Genomic DNA, 21,702 nt, shown 5'->3' with positions numbered 1-21,702 from the left:
AGCAGTCAAGGGCATTCAGCCTCTGATCTCCGGGTAAGCGTTCTCCAAGGCGGCCTTCAGGACGCGCGACAACGCAGAATCGCCGAGCAGAAACTTATAGCCAAGTTCCGCACACATGAGTGCGGCCTCAACCGGGACCTGGGATTCATGTCACATTACATTCATCCCCCACCATCTGGCCTGGGCACCAACTGTGCTGGCTTGGGCATTAGGGTGGAGGTCAGCTTCTCTACCCTGTGCCTTGGTGTAGTGTGGCGGGGGGACCTGGTTGCCATTGAGTGTTGAGGAGCAGTGGTATTTTCTTTTTTGTATTGGGGTTTTGTTTCTATTTCTCTTTCGTACGGCGAAAATGATGAAAATGTGGCGAATAACAATATTTTTTACAAACTGATATCACTGATAGATAACGGGCAGATACCTTTGCTCGACCTTTACTCCTGCGTTTCGGAAGGTCTTCCTCGTAATCTTCATCATCCAGATCATCGAGAAAGTCATCGGGATCCAGGATTCGCTGCAAACAAGCACAGATGATCAGAAACTTTCCCTCATAGAACGTTCCGGCAGGGAATCAGCGTCACACAGTCTAATCCCACCTCACCAGCACTGATCATCCAACTCCCCACACCTTTCACTATCCCACCCACTCTCCCCCTCACTCCCCGCACCTTTCACTATCCCACCCACTCTCCCCCTCACTCACCGCACCTTTCACTATCCCACCCACTCTCCCCCTCACTCCCCGCACCTTTCACTATCCCACCCACTCTCCCCCTCACCGTTCACTATCCCACCCACTCTCCCCCACTCCCCGCACCTTTCACTATCCCACCCACTCTCCCCCTCACTCCCCGCACCGTTCACTATCCCACCCACTCTGTCCCTCACTCCCCGCACCGTTCACTATCCCACCCACTCTCCCTCTCACTCCCCGCACCTTTCACTATCCCACCCACTCTCCCCCTCACTCCCCGCACCGTTCACTATCCCACCCACTCTCCCTCTCACTCCCCGCACCTTTCACTATCCCACCCACTCTCCCCCTCACTCCCCGCACCTTTCACTATCCCACCCACTCTCCCCCTCATTCCCCGCACCGTTCACTATCCCACCCACTCTCCCCCTCACTCCCCGCACCTTTCACTATCCCACCCACTCTCCCCCTCACTCCCCGCACCTTTCACTATCCCACCCACTCTCCCCCTCACTCCCCGCACCTTTCACTATCCCACCCACTCTCCCCCTCACTCCCCGCACCTTTCACTATCCCACCCACTCTCCCCCTCACTCCCCGCACCTTTCACTATCCCACCCACTCTCCCCCTCACTCCCCGCACCTTTCACTATCCCACCCACTCTCCCCCTCACTCCCCGCACCTTTCACTATCCCACCCACTCTCCCCCTCACTCCCCGCACCTTTCACTATCCCACCCACTCTCCCCCTCACTCCCCGCACCTTTCACTATCCCACCCACTCTCCCCCTCACCGTTCACTATCCCACCCACTCTCCCCCTCACTCCCCGCACCTTTCACTATCCCACCCACTCTCCCCCTCACTCCCCGCACCTTTCACTATCCCACCCACTCTCCCCCTCACTCCCCGCACCTTTCACTATCCCACCCACTCTCCCCCTCACTCCCCGCACCTTTCACTATCACACCCACTCTCCCCCTCACTCCCCGCACCTTTCACTATCCCACCCACTCTCCCCCTCACTCCCCGCACCTTTCACTATCCCACCCACTCTCCCCCTCACTCCCCGCACCTTTCACTATCCCACCCACTCTCCCCCTCACTCCCCGCACCTTTCACTATCCCACCCACTCTCCCCCTCACTCCCCGCACCTTTCACTATCCCACCCACTCTCCCCCTCACTCCCCGCACCTTTCACTATCCCACCCACTCTCCCCCTCACTCCCCGCACCTTTCACTATCCCACCCACTCTCCCCCTCACTCCCCGCACCTTTCACTATCCCACCCACTCTCCCCCTCACTCCCCGCACCTTTCACTATCCCACCCACTCTCCCTCTCACTCCCCGCACCTTTCACTATCCCACCCACTCTCCCCCTCACTCCCCGCAACTTTCACTATCCCATCCACTCCGACCCTGACTCCCCGCACCCGTCAATATCCCACCCACTCTGTCCCTGACTCCCCGCACCCGTCAATATCCCACCCACTCTCCCCCTCACTCCCCGCACCCGTCAATATCCCACCCACTCTCCCCCTCACCCGTCAATATCCCATCCACTCTGTCCATGGCTCCCCACACTCGTCAATATCCCACTCACTCTCCCCCTCACCCGTCAATATCCCATCCACTCTGTCCCTGACTCCCCACACCCGTCAATATCCCACCCACTCCCCCCTCACTCCCCACACCCGTCAATATCCCACCCACTCTGTCCCTGACTCCCCGCACCCGTCAATATCCCACCCACTCTGTCCCTGACTCCCCGCACCCGTCAATATCCCACCCACTCTGTCCCTGACTCCCCGCACCCGTCAATATCCCACCCACTCTCCCCCTGACTCCCCGCACCCGTCAATATCCCACCCACTCCCCCCTCATTCCCCACACCCGCCAATATCCCACCCACTCTCCCTCTCACTCCCCTCACCCGTCAATATCCCACCCACTCTCCCCCTCACCCGTCAATATCCTACCCACTCTCCCCCTCACGCCCCACACCCGTCAATATCCCACCCACTCTGTCCCTCACTCCCCTCACCCGCCAATATCCCACCCACTCTGTCCCTGACTCCCCGCACCCGTCAATATCCCACCCACTCCCCCCTCACTCCCCTCACCTGTCAATATCCCACCCACTCTCACCTCGCTCCCCACACACGTCAATACCCAGCCCACTCTCCTCCTTACTCCCCACACCCGTCAATATCCCACCCACTCTGTCCCTCACTCCCCTCACCGTCAATATTCCACCCACTCTGTCCCTCACTCCCCACACCCGTCAATATCCCACCCACTCTCCCCCTCACTCCCCACACCCGTCAATATCCCACCCACTCTGTCCCTCACCCGTCAATATCCCACCCACTCTGTCCCTGACTCCCCGCACCCGTCAATATCCCACCCACCCGTCAATATCCCACCCACTCCCCTCTCACTCCCCTCACCTGTCAATATCCCACCCACTCTCCCACTCACTCCCCTCACCCGTCAATATCCCACCCACGCAACCCCTCACCCGTCAATATCCCACCCACTCTCCCCCTCACTCCCCTCTCCTGTCAATATCCCACCCACTCACCCCCTCACTTCCCACACCCGTCAATATCCCACCCACTCTGTCCCTCACTCCCCTCACCCGTCAATATCCCACCCACACTCCCTCTCACTCCCCTCACCCATCAATATCCCACCCACGCAACCCCTCACTCCCCTCACCTGTCAATATCCCACCCACTCTCCCCCTCACTCCACACACCCGTCAATATCCCGCCTACTCTCCCCCTCACTCCCCACACCCGTCAATATCCCGCCCACTCTCCCCCTCACCCGTCAATATCCCACCGACTCTCCCCCTCACCCGTCAATATCCCACCCACTCTCCCACTCACCCGTCAATATCCCACCCACTCTGTCCCTCACTCCCCTCACCCGTCAATATCCCACCCACTCTCCCTCTCACTCCCCTCACCCGTCAATATCCCACCCACGCAACCTATCACCCGTCAATATCCCACCCTCTCCCCCTCACTCCCCTCTCCTGTCAATATCCCACCCACTCTCCCCCTCACTCCCCGCACCCGTCAATATCCCACCCACTCTGTCCCTGACTCCCCGCACCTGTCAACATCCCACCCACTCTCCCACTCACTCCCCACACCCGTCAATGTACCACCGACTCTCCCTCTCACTCCCCGCACCTTTCACTATCCCACCCACTCTCCCCCTCACCTGTCAATATCCCACCCACTCTCCCCCTCACTCCCCGCACCCGTCAATATCCCACCCATTCTCCCCCTCACTCCCCACACCCATCAATATCCCACCCACTCTCCCTCTCACTACCCACACCCGTCAATATCCCACCCACTCTCCCCCTCACTCCCCACACCCGTCAATATCCCACCCACTCTCCCCCTCACTCCCCACACCCGTCAATATCCCACCCACTCTCCCCCTCACTCCCCACACCCGTCAATATCCCACCCACTCCCCGCACCCGTCAATATGCCACCCACTCGCCCCCTCACTCCACACAACCGTCAATATCCCACCCACTCTCCCCCTCACTCCCCACAGCTGTCACTATCCCACCCACACTCCCCCTCACCATTCAATATCCCACCCACTCCCCCTCACTCCCCTCACCCGTCAATGTCCCACCCACTCTCACCCTCACCCGTCAATGTCCCACCAACTCTCCCTCTCACTACCCGCACCCGTCAATATCCCGCCCACTCTCCCTCTCACTCCCCGCACCCGTCGATATCCCACCCACTCTGTCGCTGACTCCCCACACCCGTCAATATCCAACCCACTCTCCCCCTCACTCCCCACACCCGTCAATGTCCCAGCCCACTCTCCCCCTCACTCCCAGCACCCGTCAATGTCCCACCCACTCTACCTCTCACTCCCCACACCCGTCAATGTCCCACCACTCTCCCTCTCACTCACCGCACCCTTCACTATCCCACCCACTCTCCCCCTCACTCCCAGCACCCGTCAATGTCCCACCCACTCTCCCCCTCACCCGTCAATATTCCACCGACTCTCCCCCTCACTCCCCACACCCGTCAATATCCCGCCCACTCTCCCCCTCACTCCCCACACCCGTCAATATCCCACCGACTCTCCCTCTCACTCCCCACACACATCAATATCCCACCCACTCTGTCCCTGACTCCCCACACCCGTCAATATCCCACCCACTCTCCCCCTCACTCCCCACCCATCAATATCCCACCCACTCTCCCCCTCACCCGTCAATATCCCACCCACTCTCCCTCTCACTCCCCACACCCGTCAATATCCCACCCACTCTCCCCCTCACTCTCCACACCCGTCAATATCCCACCCACTCTCCCCCTCAGTCCCCGCACCCGTCAATATCCCACCCACTCTGTCTCTCACTGTCAGTGGGTCAGTGCTGAGGGAATGCTGCACTGTCAGAGGGTCAGTACTGAGGGAGTGCCGCACTGTCAGAGGGTCAGTACTGAGGGAGCGCTGCATGGTCAGGGGGTCAGTGCTGAGGGAGTGCCGCACTGTCAGAGGGTCAGTACTGAGGGAGCGCCGCACTGTCAGAGGGTCAGTACTGAGGGAGTGCCGCACTGTCAGAGGGTCAGTACTGAGGGAGTGCCGCACTGTCAGAGGGTCAGTACTGAGGGAGTGCCGCACTGTCAGAGGGTCAGTACAGAGGGAGTGCCGCACTGTCAGAGGGTCAGTACTGAGGGAGTGCTGCACTGTCAGAGGGTCAGTACTGAGCGAGTGCCGCACTGTTGGATGGTCAGTGCTGAGGGAGTGCCGCACTGTCAGATGGTCAGTGCTGAGGGAGTGCCGCACTGTCAGAGGGTCAGTACTGAGGGAGTGCCGCACTGTTGGGTGGTCAGTGCTGAGGGAGTGCCGCACTGTCAGATGGTCAGTGCTGAGGGAGTGCCGCACTGTCAGAGGGTCAGTACTGAGGGAGTGCCGCACTGTCAGAGGGTCAGTACTGAGGGAGTGCTGCACTGTCAGAGGGTCAGTGCTGAGGGAGTGCTGCACTGTGAGAGGGTCAGTACAGAGGGAGTGCCGCACTGTCAGAGGGTCAGTACTGAGGGAGTGCTGCACTGTCAGGGGGTCAGTACTGAGGGAGTGCCGCACTGTGAGAGGGTCAGTACTGAGGGAGTGCCGCACTGTCAGAGGGTCAGTACTGAGGGAGTGCTGCACTGTCAGAGGGTCAGTACTGAGGGAGCATCGCAGTGTCAGAGGGTCAGTACTGAGGGAGAGCCGCACTGTCAGAGGGTCAGTACTGAGGGAGTGCCGCACTGTCAGAGGGTCAGTACTGAGGGAGTGCCGCACTGTCAGAGGGTCTGTACCGAGGGAGTGCTGCACTGTTGGAGGGTCAGTACTGAGGGAGTGCCGCACTGTCAGAGGGTCAGTACTGAGTGAGTGCCGCACTGTCAGAGTGTCAGTACTGAGTGAGTGCCGCACTGTCAGAGTGTCAGTACTGAGTGAGTGCCGCACTGTCAGAGGGTCAGTACTGAGCGAGTGCCGCACTGTCAGAGGGTCAGTACTGAGGGAGTGCTGCACTGTCAGAGGGTCAGTACTGAGGGAGCATCGCAGTGTCAGAGGGTCAGTACTGAGGGAGCACCGCACTGTCAGAGGGTCAGTGCTGAGGGAGTGCCGCACTGTCAGAGGGTCAGTAATGAGGGAGTGCTGCACTGTCAGAGGGTCAGTACTGAGGGAGTGCTGCACTGTCAGAGGGTCAGTACTGAGGGAGTGCTGCACTGTCAGAGGGTCAGTGCTGAGGGAGTGCCGCCATGTCAGAGGGTCAGTAATGAGGGAGTGCTGCACTGTCAGAGGGTCACTACTGAGGGAGCATCGCAGTGTCAGAGGGGTGGGATCTTGCTCTGCACTAACTAATCGGTGCGTTTATCACATTACAATAGCTGCACTTAAAGACCCATGGGGCCCACTTTATTGCCTGCTCTGCAGTAAAGAACCCAATTCCCTTTGATCATCAATCAGTGTGCTGGAAACACAGACAGCAGACATGCCCACCTTCCTCGCCCGACTGTTGTTCACAGGGTAGTCATTAAGGCTGTCGTCATCTCTGTGGTCGGATAATCCTCGCTGTTTCTCCACTGCCTCCCCGCGGAGCAGGGCCTCCAGGCTGCTACCGTCAGGAGGCACCAAACTGTCCTTCTTCAGGCCCAAATCCAACTCTGAAGGTTCAAGAAAACCATCAGCACAGGGTTAGTTACAGAGTAAAGCTCCCTCTACACTGTCCCCATCAAACACTCCCAGGACAGGTACAGCACGGGGTTAGATACAGAGTAAAGCTCCCTCTACACTGTCCCCATCAAACACTCCCAGGACAGGTACAGCACGGGGTTAGATACAGAGTAAAGCTCCCTCTACACTGTCCCCATCAAACACTCCCAGGACAGGTACAGCACGGGGTTAGATACAGAGTAAAGCTCCCTCTACACTGTCCCCATCAAACACTCCCAGGACAGGTACAGCACGGGGTTAGATACAGAGTAAAGCTCCCTCTACACTGTCCCCATCAAACACTCCCAGGACAGGCACAGCACGGGGTTAGATACAGAGTAAAGCTCCCTCTACACTGTCCCCATCAAACACTCCCAGGGCAGGTACAGCACGGGGTTAGATACAGAGTAAAGCTCCCTCTACACTGTCCCCATCAAACTCTCCCAGGGCAGGTACAGCACGGGGTTAGATACAGAGTAAAGCTCCCTCTACACTGCCCCCATCAAACACTCCCAGGACAGGTACAGCACGGGGTTAGATACAGAGTAAAGCTCCCTCTACACTGTCCCCATCAAACACTCCCAGGACAGATACAGCACGGGGTTAGATACAGAGTAAAGCTCCCTCTACACTGTCCCCATCAAACACTCCCAGGACAGGTACAGCACGGGGTTAGATACAGAGTAAAGCTCCCTCTACACTGTCCCCATCAAACACTCCCAGGACAGGTACAGCACGGGGTTAGATACAGAGTAAAGCTCCCTCTACACTGTCCCCATCAAACACCCCCAGGACAGGTACAGCACGGGGTTAGATACAGAGTAAAGCTCCCTCTACACTGTCCCCATCAAACACTCCCAGGACAGGTACAGCACAGGGTTAGATACAGAGTAAAGCTCCCTCTACACTGTCCCCATCAAACTCTCCCAGGACAGGTACAGCACGGGGTTAGATACAGAGTAAAGCTCCCTCTACACTGTCCCCATCAAACACTCCCAGGGCAGGTACAGCACGGGGTTAGATACAGAGTAAAGCTCCCTCTACACTGTCCCCATCAAACTCTCCCAGGACAGGTACAGCACGGGGTTAGATACAGAGTAAAGCTCCCTCTACACTGCCCCCATCAAACACTCCCAGGACAGGTACAGCACGGGGTTAGATACAGAGTAAAGCTCCCTCTACACTGTCCCCATCAAACACTCCCAGGACAGGTACAGCACGGGGTTAGATACAGAGTAAAGCTCCCTCTACACTGTCCCCATCAAACACTCCCAGGACAGGTACAGCACGGGGTTAGATACAGAGTAAAGCTCCCTCTACACTGTCCCCATCAAACACTCCCAGGACAGGTACAGCACGGGGTTAGATACAGAGTAAAGCTCCCTCTACACTGTCCCCATCAAACACTCCCAGGACAGGCACAGCACGGGGTTAGATACAGAGTAAAGCTCCCTCTACACTGTCCCCATCAAACACTCCCAGGGCAGGTACAGCACGGGGTTAGATACAGAGTAAAGCTCCCTCTACACTGTCCCCATCAAACTCTCCCAGGGCAGGTACAGCACGGGGTTAGATACAGAGTAAAGCTCCCTCTACACTGCCCCCATCAAACACTCCCAGGACAGGTACAGCACGGGGTTAGATACAGAGTAAAGCTCCCTCTACACTGTCCCCATCAAACACTCCCAGGACAGATACAGCACGGGGTTAGATACAGAGTAAAGCTCCCTCTACACTGTCCCCATCAAACACTCCCAGGACAGGTACAGCACGGGGTTAGATACAGAGTAAAGCTCCCTCTACACTGTCCCCATCAAACACTCCCAGGACAGGTACAGCACGGGGTTAGATACAGAGTAAAGCTCCCTCTACACTGTCCCCATCAAACACCCCCAGGACAGGTACAGCACGGGGTTAGATACAGAGTAAAGTTCCCTCTACACTGTCCCCATGAAACACTCCCAGGACAGGTACAGCACAGGGTTAGATACAGAGTAAAGCTCCCTCTACACTGTCCCCATCAAACTCTCCCAGGACAGGTACAGCACGGGGTTAGATACAGAGTAAAGCTCCCTCTACACTGTCCCCATCAAACACTCCCAGGGCAGGTACAGCACGGGGTTAGATACAGAGTAAAGCTCCCTCTACACTGTCCCCATCAAACTCTCCCAGGACAGGTACAGCACGGGGTTAGATACAGAGTAAAGCTCCCTCTACACTGCCCCCATCAAACACTCCCAGGACAGGTACAGCACGGGGTTAGATACAGAGTAAAGCTCCCTCTACACTGTCCCCATCAAACACTCCCAGGAGAGGTACAGCACGGGGTTAGATACAGAGTAAAGCTCCCTCCACACTGTCCACATCAAACTCTCCCAGGACAGGTACAGCACGGGGTTAGATACAGCGTAAAGCTCCCTCTACACTGTCCCCATCAAACACTCCCACGACAGGTACAGCACGGGGATAGATACAGCATAAAGCTCCCTCCACACTGTCCCCATCAAACACTCCCAGGACAGGTACAGCACGGAGTTAGATACAGAGTAAAGCTCCCTCTACACTGTCCCCATCAAACACTCCCAGGCCAGGTACAGCACAGGGTTAGATACAGAGTAAAGCTCCCTCTGCACTGTCCCCATCAAACACTCCCAGGACAGGTACAGCACGGGGTTAGATACAGAGTAAAGCTCCCCCTACACTGTCCCCATCAAACACTCCCAGGACAGGTATAGCATGGGGTTAGATACAGAGTAAAGCTCCCTCTACACTGTCCCCATCAAACACTCCCAGGACAGGTACAGCACAGGTTAGATACAGAGTAAAGCTCCCTCTAAACTGTCCCAATCAAACACTCCCAGGACAGGTATAGCACGGGGTTAGATACAGAGTAAAGCTCCCTCTACACTGTCCCCATCAAACACTCCCAGGACGGGTACAGCACGGGGTTAGATACAGAGTAACGCTCCCTCTACACTGTCCCCATTAAACACTCCCAGGACAGGTACAGCACGGGGTTAGATACAGAGTAAAGCTCCCTCTACACTGTCCTCATCAAACACTCCCAGGACAGGTACAGCACGGGGTTGGATACAGAGTAAAGCTCCCTCTACACCGTCCCCATCAAACACTCCCAGGACAGGTACAGTACGGGGTTAGATACAGAGTAAAGCTCCCTCTACACTGTCCCCATCAAACACTCCCAGGGCAGGTACAGCACGGGGTTAGATACAGAGTAAAGCTCCCTCTACACTGTCCACATCAAACTCTCCCAGGACAGGTACAGCACGGGGTTAGATACAGCGTAAAGCTCCCTCTACACTGTCCCCATCAAACACTCCCACGACAGGTACAGCACGGGGATAGATACAGCATAAAGCTCCCTCCACACTGTCCCCATCAAACACTCCCAGGACAGGTACAGCACGGAGTTAGATACAGAGTAAAGCTCCCTCTACACTGTCCCCATCAAACACTCCCAGGCCAGGTACAGCACAGGGTTAGATACAGAGTAAAGCTCCCTCTGCACTGTCCCCATCAAACACTCCCAGGACAGGTACAGCACGGGGTTAGATACAGAGTAAAGCTCCCCCTACACTGTCCCCATCAAACACTCCCAGGACAGGTATAGCATGGGGTTAGATACAGAGTAAAGCTCCCTCTACACTGTCCCCATCAAACACTCCCAGGACAGGTACAGCACAGGTTAGATACAGAGTAAAGCTCCCTCTAAACTGTCCCAATCAAACACTCCCAGGACAGGTATAGCACGGGGTTAGATACAGAGTAAAGCTCCCTCTACACTGTCCCCATCAAACACTCCCAGGACGGGTACAGCACGGGGTTAGATACAGAGGAACGCTCCCTCTACACTGTCCCCATTAAACACTCCCAGGACAGGTACAGCACGGGGTTAGATACAGAGTAAAGCTCCCTCTACACTGTCCTCATCAAACACTCCCAGGACAGGTACAGCACGGGGTTGGATACAGAGTAAAGCTCCCTCTACACCGTCCCCATCAAACACTCCCAGGACAGGTACAGTACGGGGTTAGATACAGAGTAAAGCTCCCTCTACACTGTCCCCATCAAACACTCCCAGGGCAGGTACAGCACGGGGTTAGATACAGAGTAAAGCTCCCTCTACACTGTCCCCATCAAACACTCCCAGGACAGGTACAGCACGGGGTTAGATACAGAGTAAAGCTCCCTCTACACTGTCCCCATCAAACTCTCCCAGGACAGGTACAGCACGGGGTTAGATACAGAGTAAAGCTCCCTCTACACTGTCCCCATCAAACACTCCCAGGGCAGGTACAGCACGGGGTTAGATACAGAGTAAAGCTCCCTCTACACTGTCCCCATCAAACTCTCCCAGGACAGGTACAGCACGGGGTTAGATACAGAGTAAAGCTCCCTCTACACTGCCCCCATCAAACACTCCCAGGACAGGTACAGCACGGGGTTAGATACAGAGTAAAGCTCCCTCTACACCGTCCCCATCAAACACTCCCAGGACAGGTACAGTACGGGGTTAGATACAGAGTAAAGCTCCCTCTACACTGTCCCCATCAAACACTCCCAGGACAGGTACAGCACGGGGTTAGATACAGAGTAAAGCTCCGTCTACACTGTCCCCATCAAACACTCCCAGGACAGGTACAGCACGGGGTTAGATACAGAGTAACGCTCCCTCTACACTGTCCCCATCAAACACTCCCAGGACAGGTACAGCACGGGGTTAGATACAGAGTAAAGCTCCCTCTACACTGTCCTCATCAAACACTCCCAGGACAGGTACAGCACGGGGTTAGATACAGAGTAAAGCTCCCTCTACACCGTCCCCATCAAACACTCCCAGGACAGGTACAGTACGGGGTTAGATACAGAGTAAAGCTCCCTCTACACTGTCCCCATCAAACACTCCCAGGGCAGGTACAGCACGGGGTTAGATACAGAGTAAAGCTCCCTCTACACTGTCCCCATCAAACACTCCCAGGACAGGTACAGCACGGGGTTAGATACAGAGTAAAGCTCCCTCTACACTGTCCCCATCAAACTCTCCCAGGACAGGTACAGCACAGGGTTAGATACAGAGTAAAGCTCCCTCTACACTGTCCCCATCAAACACTCCCAGGGCAGGTACAGCACGGGGTTAGATACAGAGTAAAGCTCCCTCTACACTGTCCCCATCAAACTCTCCCAGGACAGGTACAGCACGGGGTTAGATACAGAGTAAAGCTCCCTCTACACTGCCCCCATCAAACACTCCCAGGACAGGTACAGCACGGGGTTAGATACAGAGTAAAGCTCCCTCTACACTGTCCCCATCAAACACTCCCAGGACAGATACAGCACGGGGTTAGATACAGAGTAAAGCTCCCTCTACACTGTCCCCATCAAACACTCCCAGGACAGGTACAGCACGGGGTTAGATACAGAGTAAAGCTCCCTCTACACTGTCCCCATCAAACACTCCCAGGACAGGTACAGCACGGGGTTAGATACAGAGTAAAGCTCCCTCTACACTGTCCCCATCAAACACCCCCAGGACAGGTACAGCACGGGGTTAGATACAGAGTAAAGCTCCCTCTACACTGTCCCCATCAAACACTCCCAGGACAGGTACAGCACAGGGTTAGATACAGAGTAAAGCTCCCTCTACACTGTCCCCATCAAACTCTCCCAGGACAGGTACAGCACGGGGTTAGATACAGAGTAAAGCTCCCTCTACACTGTCCCCATCAAACACTCCCAGGGCAGGTACAGCACGGGGTTAGATACAGAGTAAAGCTCCCTCTACACTGTCCCCATCAAACTCTCCCAGGACAGGTACAGCACGGGGTTAGATACAGAGTAAAGCTCCCTCTACACTGCCCCCATCAAACACTCCCAGGACAGGTACAGCATGGGGTTAGATACAGAGTAAAGCTCCCTCTACACTGTCCCCATCAAACACTCCCAGGACAGATACAGCACGGGGTTAGATACAGAGTAAAGCTCCCTCTACACTGTCCCCATCAAACACTCCCAGGACAGGTACAGCACGGGGTTAGATACAGAGTAAAGCTCCCTCTACACTGTCCCCATCAAACACTCCCAGGACAGGTACAGCACGGGGTTAGATACAGAGTAAAGCTCCCTCTACACTGTCCCCATCAAACACCCCCAGGACAGGTACAGCACGGGGTTAGATACAGAGTAAAGCTCCCTCTACACTGTCCCCATCAAACACTCCCAGGACAGGTACAGCACAGGGTTAGATACAGAGTAAAGCTCCCTCTACACTGTCCCCATCAAACACTCCCAGGACAGGTACAGAACGGGGTTAGATACAGAGTAAAGCTCCCTCTACACTGTCCCCATGAAACACTCCCAGGACAGGTACAGCACGGGGTTAGATACAGAGTAAAGCTCCCTCTACACTGTCCCCATCAAACACTCCCAGGACAGGTACAGCACGGGGTTAGATACAGAGTAAAGCTCCCTCTACACTGTCCCCATCAAACACTCCCAGGACAGGTACAGCACGGGGTTAGATACAGAGTAAAGCTCCCTCTACACCGTCCCCATCAAACACTCCCAGGACAGGTACAGTACGGGGTTAGATACAGAGTAAAGCTCCCTCTACACAGTCCCCATCAAACACCCCCAGGACAGGTACAGCACGGGGTTAGATACAGAGTAAAGCTCCCTCTACACTGTCCCCATCAAACACTCCCAGGACAGGTACAGCACAGGGTTAGATACAGAGTAAAGCTCCCTCTACACTGTCCCCATCAAACTCTCCCAGGACAGGTACAGCACGGGGTTAGATACAGAGTAAAGCTCCCTCTACACTGTCCCCATCAAACACTCCCAGGGCAGGTACAGCACGGGGTTAGATACAGAGTAAAGCTCCCTCTACACTGTCCCCATCAAACTCTCCCAGGACAGGTACAGCACGGGGTTAGATACAGAGTAAAGCTCCCTCTACACTGCCCCCATCAAACACTCCCAGGACAGGTACAGCATGGGGTTAGATACAGAGTAAAGCTCCCTCTACACTGTCCCCATCAAACACTCCCAGGACAGATACAGCACGGGGTTAGATACAGAGTAAAGCTCCCTCTACACTGTCCCCATCAAACACTCCCAGGACAGGTACAGCACGGGGTTAGATACAGAGTAAAGCTCCCTCTACACTGTCCCCATCAAACACTCCCAGGACAGGTACAGCACGGGGTTAGATACAGAGTAAAGCTCCCTCTACACTGTCCCCATCAAACACCCCCAGGACAGGTACAGCACGGGGTTAGATACAGAGTAAAGCTCCCTCTACACTGTCCCCATCAAACACTCCCAGGACAGGTACAGCACAGGGTTAGATACAGAGTAAAGCTCCCTCTACACTGTCCCCATCAAACACTCCCAGGACAGGTACAGAACGGGGTTAGATACAGAGTAAAGCTCCCTCTACACTGTCCCCATGAAACACTCCCAGGACAGGTACAGCACAGGGTTAGATACAGAGTAAAGCTCCCTCTACACTGTCCCCATCAAACACTCCCAGGACAGGTACAGCACGGGGTTAGATACAGAGTAAAGCTCCCTCTACACTGTCCCCATCAAACACTCCCAGGACAGGTACAGCACGGGGTTAGATACAGAGTAAAGCTCCCTCTACACCGTCCCCATCAAACACTCCCAGGACAGGTACAGTACGGGGTTAGATACAGAGTAAAGCTCCCTCTACACTGTCCACATCAAACTCTCCCAGGACAGGTACAGCACGGGGTTAGATACAGAGTAAAGCTCCCTCGACACAGTCCCCATCAAACACTCCCACGACAGGTACAGCACGGGGATAGATACAGCATAAAGCTCCCTCCACACTGTCCCCATCAAACACTCCCAGGACAGGTACAGCACGGAGTTAGATACAGAGTAAAGCTCCCTCTACACTGTCCCCATCAAACACTCCCAGGCCAGGTACAGCACAGGGTTAGATACAGAGTAAAGCTCCCTCTGCACTGTCCCCATCAAGCACTGCCAGGACAGGTACAGCACGGGGTTAGATACAGAGTAAAGCTCCCGCTACACTGTCCCCATCAAACACTCCCAGGACAGGTATAGCATGGGGTTAGATACAGAGTAAAGCTCCCTCTACACTGTCCCCATCAAACACTCCCAGGACAGGTACAGCACAGGTTAGATACAGAGTAAAGCTCCCTCTAGACTGTCCCCATCAAACACTCCCAGGACAGGTATAGCACGGGGTTAGATACAGAGTAAAGCTCCCTCTACACTGTCCCCATCAAACACTCCCAGGACAGATACAGCACGGGGTTAGATACAGAGTAAAGCTCCGTCTACACTGTCCCCATCAAACACTCCCAGGACAGGTACAGCACGGGGTTAGATACAGAGTAAAGCTCCCTCTACACTGTCCCCATCAAACACTCCCAGGACAGGTACAGCAAAGGGTTAGATACAGAGTAAAGCTCCCTCTACACTGTCCCCATCAAACACTCCCAGGATAGGTACAGCGCGGGGTTAGATACAGACTAAAGCTCCCTCTACACTGTCCCCATCAAACACTCCCAGGACAGGTACAGCACGGGGTTAGATACAGAGTAAAGCTCCCTCTACACCGTCCCCATCAAGCACTCCCAGGACAGGTACAGTACGGGGTTAGATACAGAGTAAAGCTCCCTCTACACTGTCCACATCAAACTCTCCCAGGACAGGTACAGCACGGGGTTAGATACAGAGTAAAGCTCCCTCTACACTGTCCCCATCAAACACTCCCACGACAGGTACAGCACGGGGATAGATACAGCATAAAGCTCCCTCCACACTGTCCCCATCAAACACTCCCAGGACAGGTACAGCACGGAGTTAGATACAGAGTAAAGCTCCCTCTACACTGTCCCCATCAAACACTCCCAGGCCAGGTACAGCACAGGGTTAGATACAGAGTAAAGCTCCCTCTGCACTGTCCCCATCAAGCACTGCCAGGACAGGTACAGCACGGGGTTAGATACAGAGTAAAGCTCCCCCTACACTGTCCCCATCAAACACTCCCAGGACAGGTATAGCATGGGGTTGGATAGAGAGTAAAGCTCCCTCTACACTGTCCCCATCAAACACTCCCAGGACAGGTACAGCACAGGTTAGATACAGAGTAAAGCTCCCTCTAGACTGTCCCCATCAAACACTCCCAGGACAGGTATAGCACGGGGTTAGATACAGAGTAAAGCTCCCTCTACACTGTCCCCATCAAACACTCCCAGGACGGGTACAGCACGGGGTTAGATACAGAGTAAAGCTCCGTCTACACTGTCCCCATCAAACACTCCCAGGACAGGTACAGCACGGGGTTAGATACAGAGTAACGCTCCCTCTACACTGTCCCCATCAAACACTCCCAGGACAGGTACAGCACGGGGTTAGATACAGAGTAAAGCTCCCTCTACACTGTCCTCATCAAACACTCCCAGGACAGGTACAGCACGGGGTTAGATACAGAGTAAAGCTTCCTCTACACCGTCCCCATCAAACACTCCCAGGACAGGTACAGTACGGGGTTAGATACAGAGTAAAGCTCCCTCTACACTGTCCCCATCAAACACTCCCAGGACAGGTACAGCACGGGGTTAGATACAGAGTAAAGCTCCCTCTACACTGTCCCCATCAAACTCTCCCAGGACAGGTACAGCACGGGGTTAGATACAGAGTAAAGCTCCCTCTACACTGTCCCCATCAAACACTCCCAGGACAGGTACAGCACGGGGTTAGATACAGAGTAAAGCTCCCTCTACACTGTCCCCATCAAACTCTCCCAGGACAGGTACAGCACGGTGTTAGATACAGAGTAAAGCTCCCTCTACACTGCCCCCATCAAACACTCCCAGGACAGGTACAGCACGGGGTTAGATACAGAGTAAAGCTCCCTCTACACTGTCCCCATCAAACACCCCCAGGACAGGTACAGCACGGGGTTAGATACAGAGTAAAGCTCCCTCTACACTGTCCCCATCAAACTCTCCCAGGACAGGTACAGCACGGGGTTAGATACAGAGTAAAGCTCCCTCTACACTGTCCCCATCAAACTCTCCCAGGACAGGTACAGCACGGGGTTAGATACAGAGTAAAGCTCCCTCTACACTGTCCCCATCAAACACTCCCAGGACAGGTACAGCACGGGGTTAGATACAGAGTAAAGCTCCCTCTACACTGTCCCCATCAAACACCCCCAGGACAGGTACAGCACGGGGTTAGATACAGAGTAAAGCTCCCTCTACACTGTCCCCATCAAACACTCCCAGGACAGGTACAGAACGGGGTTAGATACAGAGTAAAGCTCCCTCTACACTGTCCCCATCAAACACTCCCAGGACAGGTACAGCACGGGGTTAGATACAGAGTAAAGCTCCCTCTACACTGTCCCCATCAAACACCCCCAGGACAGGTACAGCACGGGGTTAGATACAGAGTAAAGCTCCCTCTACACTGTCTCCATCAAACACTCCCAGGACAGGTACAGCACGGGGTTAGATACAGAGTAAAGCTCCCTCTACACCGTCCCCATCAAACACTCCCAGGACAGGTACAGTACGGGGTTAGATACAGAGTAAAGCTCCCTCTACACTGTCCACATCAAACTCTCCCAGGACAGGTATAGCATGGGGTTAGATACAGAGTAAAGCTCCGTCTACACTGTCCCCATCAAACACTCCCAGGACAGGTACAGCACGGGGTTAGATACAGAGTAAAGCTCCCTCGACACTGTCCCCATCAAACACTCCCAGGACAGGTACAGCACGGGGTTAGATACAGAGTAAAGCTCCCTCTACACTGTCCCCATCAAACACTCCCAGGACAGGGTAGGCTGTGTCGGACTCCTGGGCACGGTGAGGATTAGGGGGCGCCTGGGCACGGTGAGGATTAGGGGGACGCCTGGGCACGGTGAGGATTAGGGGGACGCCTGGGCACGGTGAGGATTAGGGGGCGCCTGGGCACGGTGAGGATTAGGGGGACGCCTGGGCACGGTGAGGATTAGGGGGCGCCTGGGCACGGTGAGGATTAGGGGGACGCCTGGGCACGGTGAGGATTAGGGGGACGCCTGGGCACGGTGAGTATTAGGGGGACGCCTGGGCACGGTGAGGATTAGGGGGACGCCTGGGCACGGTGAGGGTTAGGGGGACGCCTGGGCACGGTGAGGATTAGGGGGACGCCTGGGCACGGTGAGGATTAGGGGGACGCCTGGGCACGGTGAGGATTAGGGGGACGCCTGGGCACGGTGAGGATTAGGGGGACGCCTGGGCACGGTGAGGATTAGGGGGACGCCTGGGCACGGTGAGGATTAGGGGGATGCCTGGGCACGGTGAGGGTTAGGGGGACGCCTGGGCACGGTGAGGGTTAGGGGGACGCCTGGGCACGGTGAGGGTTAGGGGGACGCCTGGGCACGGTGAGGGTTAGGGGGACGCCTGGGCACGGTGAGGGTTAGGGGGACGCCTGGGCACGGTGAGGGTTAGGGGGGTTGTATTGTGCGGTGGGTTTGCTACCTGTGAGCAAGAAGTTGTGGAAAACTCCAGATTGTGTTGAAGAGGAAGCTGTGTGTTGGTGTTACCCTGGCAACTTCACTGCTGTGGGAATGTTTCCGTGTGCAATGCTGATGTCCCACACCCACTGCCCGTCTGCCAGAGCTATTGGCTGTCCACTGGGCTCCTGGCTGTTTACCCAGCCCGTGTGAGTGCTCAGCCTGATTGTCGTCACTACCTGGCTTGAGGGCTGCGAAGCTGAGGTGAGGGTCCTCGGGAGGGTGGGCTCTCCTCTTCTTCCTCCAGCGCCGTGCAGGGTAGGTGTACAGCTGCCCGGGGGCCACTCCTGGACAGTGAGAGAAACCGTCTTAATATCTCTGCCACCCAGAGTGAGGACCGAGAGCCACAGCACCGAGCAAACTCCAGCTCCCGAGTCCCGACCCCGACCAGCTGAACCCCCCCCCCCCCCCCGTGACCCCGACACCGCACCGACCAGCTGACCCCGGCCCCCCCACCGTGACCCCGACACCGCACCGACCAGCTGACCCCGGCCCCCTCCCCGTGACCACGACACCGCACCGACCAGCTGACCCCAGCCCCCTCCCCGTGACCCCGACACCGCACCGACCAGCTGACCCCGGCCCCCCCGTGACCCCGACACCGCACCGACCAGCTGACCCCAGCCCCCTCCCCCGACACCGCACCGACCAGCTGACCCCTTCCCCCCCCCGTGACCCCGACACAGCACCGACCAGCTGACCCCAGCCCCCACCCCCCCGTGACCCCGCACGGCACCGACCAGCTGACCCCGGCCCCCCCGTGACCCCGACACCGCACCGACCAGCTGACCCCTGCCCCCTCCCCGTGACCCCGACACCGCACCGACCAGCTGACCCCTGCCCCCCCGTGACCCCGACACAGCACCGACCAGCTGACCCCGGCCCCCCCCCCCGTGACCCCGCACGGCACCGACCAGCTGACCCCTGCCCCCCCCACCCGTGACCCCGACACAGCACCGACCAGCTGACCCCCCCCCCCCCGGGACCCCGACACAGCACAGACCAGCTGACCCCGGCCCCCCCCCCCGTGACTCCGACACCGCACCGACCAGCTGACCCCGCCCCCCCCCCCGTGACCCCGACACCGCACCGACCAGCTGACCCCAGCCCCCCGTGACCCCGACACCGCACCGACCAGCTGACCCCGCCCCCCCCGTGACCCCGACACTGCACCGACCAGCTGACCCCGGCCCCCCCCCCCCCCCGTGACCCCGACACAGCACAGACCAGCTGACCCCAGCCCCTTCCCCGTGACCCCGACACCGCACCGACCAGCTGACCCCGCCCCCCCGTGACCCCGACACAGCACCGACCAGCTGACCCCGCCCCCCCCCGTGACCCCGACACAGCACAGACCAGCTGACCCCGGCCCCCCCGTGACTCCGACACCGCACCGACCAGCTGACCCCGCCCCCCCCCCCCGTGACCCCGACACCGCACCGACCAGCTGACCCGGCCCCCCCCCCGTGACCCCGACACAGCACCGACCAGCTGACCCAGCCCCTTCCCCGTGACCCCGACACCGCACCAACCAGCTGACCCCGCCCCCCCCCCCCCGTGACCCCGACACAGCACAGACCAGCTGACCCCAGCCCCTTCCCGTGACCCCGACACCGCACCAACCAGCTGACCCCGGCCCCCCCCCCGTGACCCCGACACCGCACCGACCAGCTGACCCGGCCCCCCCCGTGACCCCGACACTGCACCGACCAGCTGACCCGGCCCCCCCCCCCCCCGTGACCCCGACACAGCACAGACCAGCTGACCCCAGCCCCTTCCCCGTGACCCCGACACCGCACCGACCAGCTGACCCCGCCCCCCCCCCCCGTGACCCCGACACAGCACCGACCAGCTGACCCCGCCCCCCCCCCGTGACCCCGACACAGCACAGACCAGCTGACCCCGGCCCCCCCCGTGACTCCGACACCGCACCGACCAGCTGACCCCGCCCCCCCCCCCGTGACCCCGACACCGCACCGACCAGCTGACCCCAGCCCCCCCGTGACCCCGACACAGCACAGACCAGCTGACCCCAGCCCCTTCCCCGTGACCCCGACACCGCACCAACCAGCTGACCCCGGCCCCCCCCCCCCCCGTGACCCCGACACCGCACCGACCAGCTGACCCCGGCCCCCCCCGTGACCCCGACACCGCACCGACCAGCTGACCCCGCCCCCACCCCCCACCCCCGTGTCCCCGACACCGCACCGACCAGCTGACCTCAGCCCCCCCCCCCCCCCCCCGTGACCCCGACACCGCACCGACCAGCTGACCCCGGTCCCCCCCGTGACCCCGACACAGCACCGACCAGCTGACCCCGCCCCCAGCGACAGGCCCGGGACCCCCTCTCCCAGCGACCCCACAGCCGGGACCCCCCCCCTCCCAGTGACACCACAGCCGGGACCCCCCCCCTCCCAGTGACACCACGCCCGGGACGCCCCCTCCCAGCGAACCCATGCCCGGGACCCCCCTCCCATCATTCCCACGTCCGGGAACCCCCCCCCCCCTCCCAGCGACCCCACGCCTGGGACCCCCTCTCCCAGCGACCCCACGCCCGGGACCCCCCCTCCCAGCATCCCCACGCCCGGGACCCAGCCCTCCCAGCGACCCCACGCCCGGGACCCAGCCCACCTAGCAACCCACACCCGGGACCCCCCTCCCAGCGACCCCACGCCCGGGACCCAACCCTCCCACCGACCCCACGCCCGGTACCCCCCCTCCCCACCGTCCCCACGCCCGGGACCCCCCCTCCCAGCGACCCCACGCCCGGGGCCGGCCCGAGACCCCCCCCCCCACCCCCCCCCCCCCCCGGGACACCCGCCCCCAGACCCCCCCCCCCCGGGATTGGCGGACGCTCAGGGCCATACCGGGTCCTCGGTGCCGTTTCTCCATCCAGATGTAACAGTTGCTCTGAGCCACCCCGGTCTGGGAGTCGAGGAAGGGCAGTCGGACACTCCTCTCGGCACACAGCCTGGCATTGTAATTGTGGCACTGCTCAATGGCATCCTTGTAGTACTGCTCCCCAATGCTGTGTGCAAAGTATGGGCACAGGTCAGTGAAAGGCCACAGCAGCCTGGGCGACGGACTCCACACGAAGCAGATCGTTCCCCACCAGCGGAGTCACAATTCAAAAGCAGCTCAATTCTCAGACTGAACGATTAACCCTTTGTTTTC

At 58.0% G+C, this 21,702-nt stretch overlaps 1 protein-coding gene across 1 annotated transcript; it reads right to left on the bottom strand.

The window, feature by feature from the left end:
- Window positions 1-418: 418 nt before the first annotated feature.
- LOC140407723 (zinc finger protein ubi-d4-like) lies at window positions 419-21,563 on the bottom strand (the record flags this gene model as incomplete). The annotated part of the gene is made up of 4 exons (XM_072495019.1): window positions 21,396-21,563; window positions 18,708-18,815; window positions 6,732-6,895; window positions 419-511 (listed from the first exon to the last, which is right to left on the bottom strand). Coding segments are annotated over exons 1-4 (390 nt in total), but the record flags the coding sequence as incomplete, so codon positions are not given.
- Window positions 21,564-21,702: the final 139 nt, after the last annotated feature.

This window comes from Scyliorhinus torazame, unplaced genomic scaffold (assembly GCF_047496885.1).
Source record: "Scyliorhinus torazame isolate Kashiwa2021f unplaced genomic scaffold, sScyTor2.1 scaffold_1863, whole genome shotgun sequence".
Lineage (NCBI taxonomy): Eukaryota > Metazoa > Chordata > Chondrichthyes > Carcharhiniformes > Scyliorhinidae > Scyliorhinus > Scyliorhinus torazame.
Note: the sequence above shows the minus strand (reverse complement) of the source record. Positions and strands in the feature narration are given on the sequence as shown.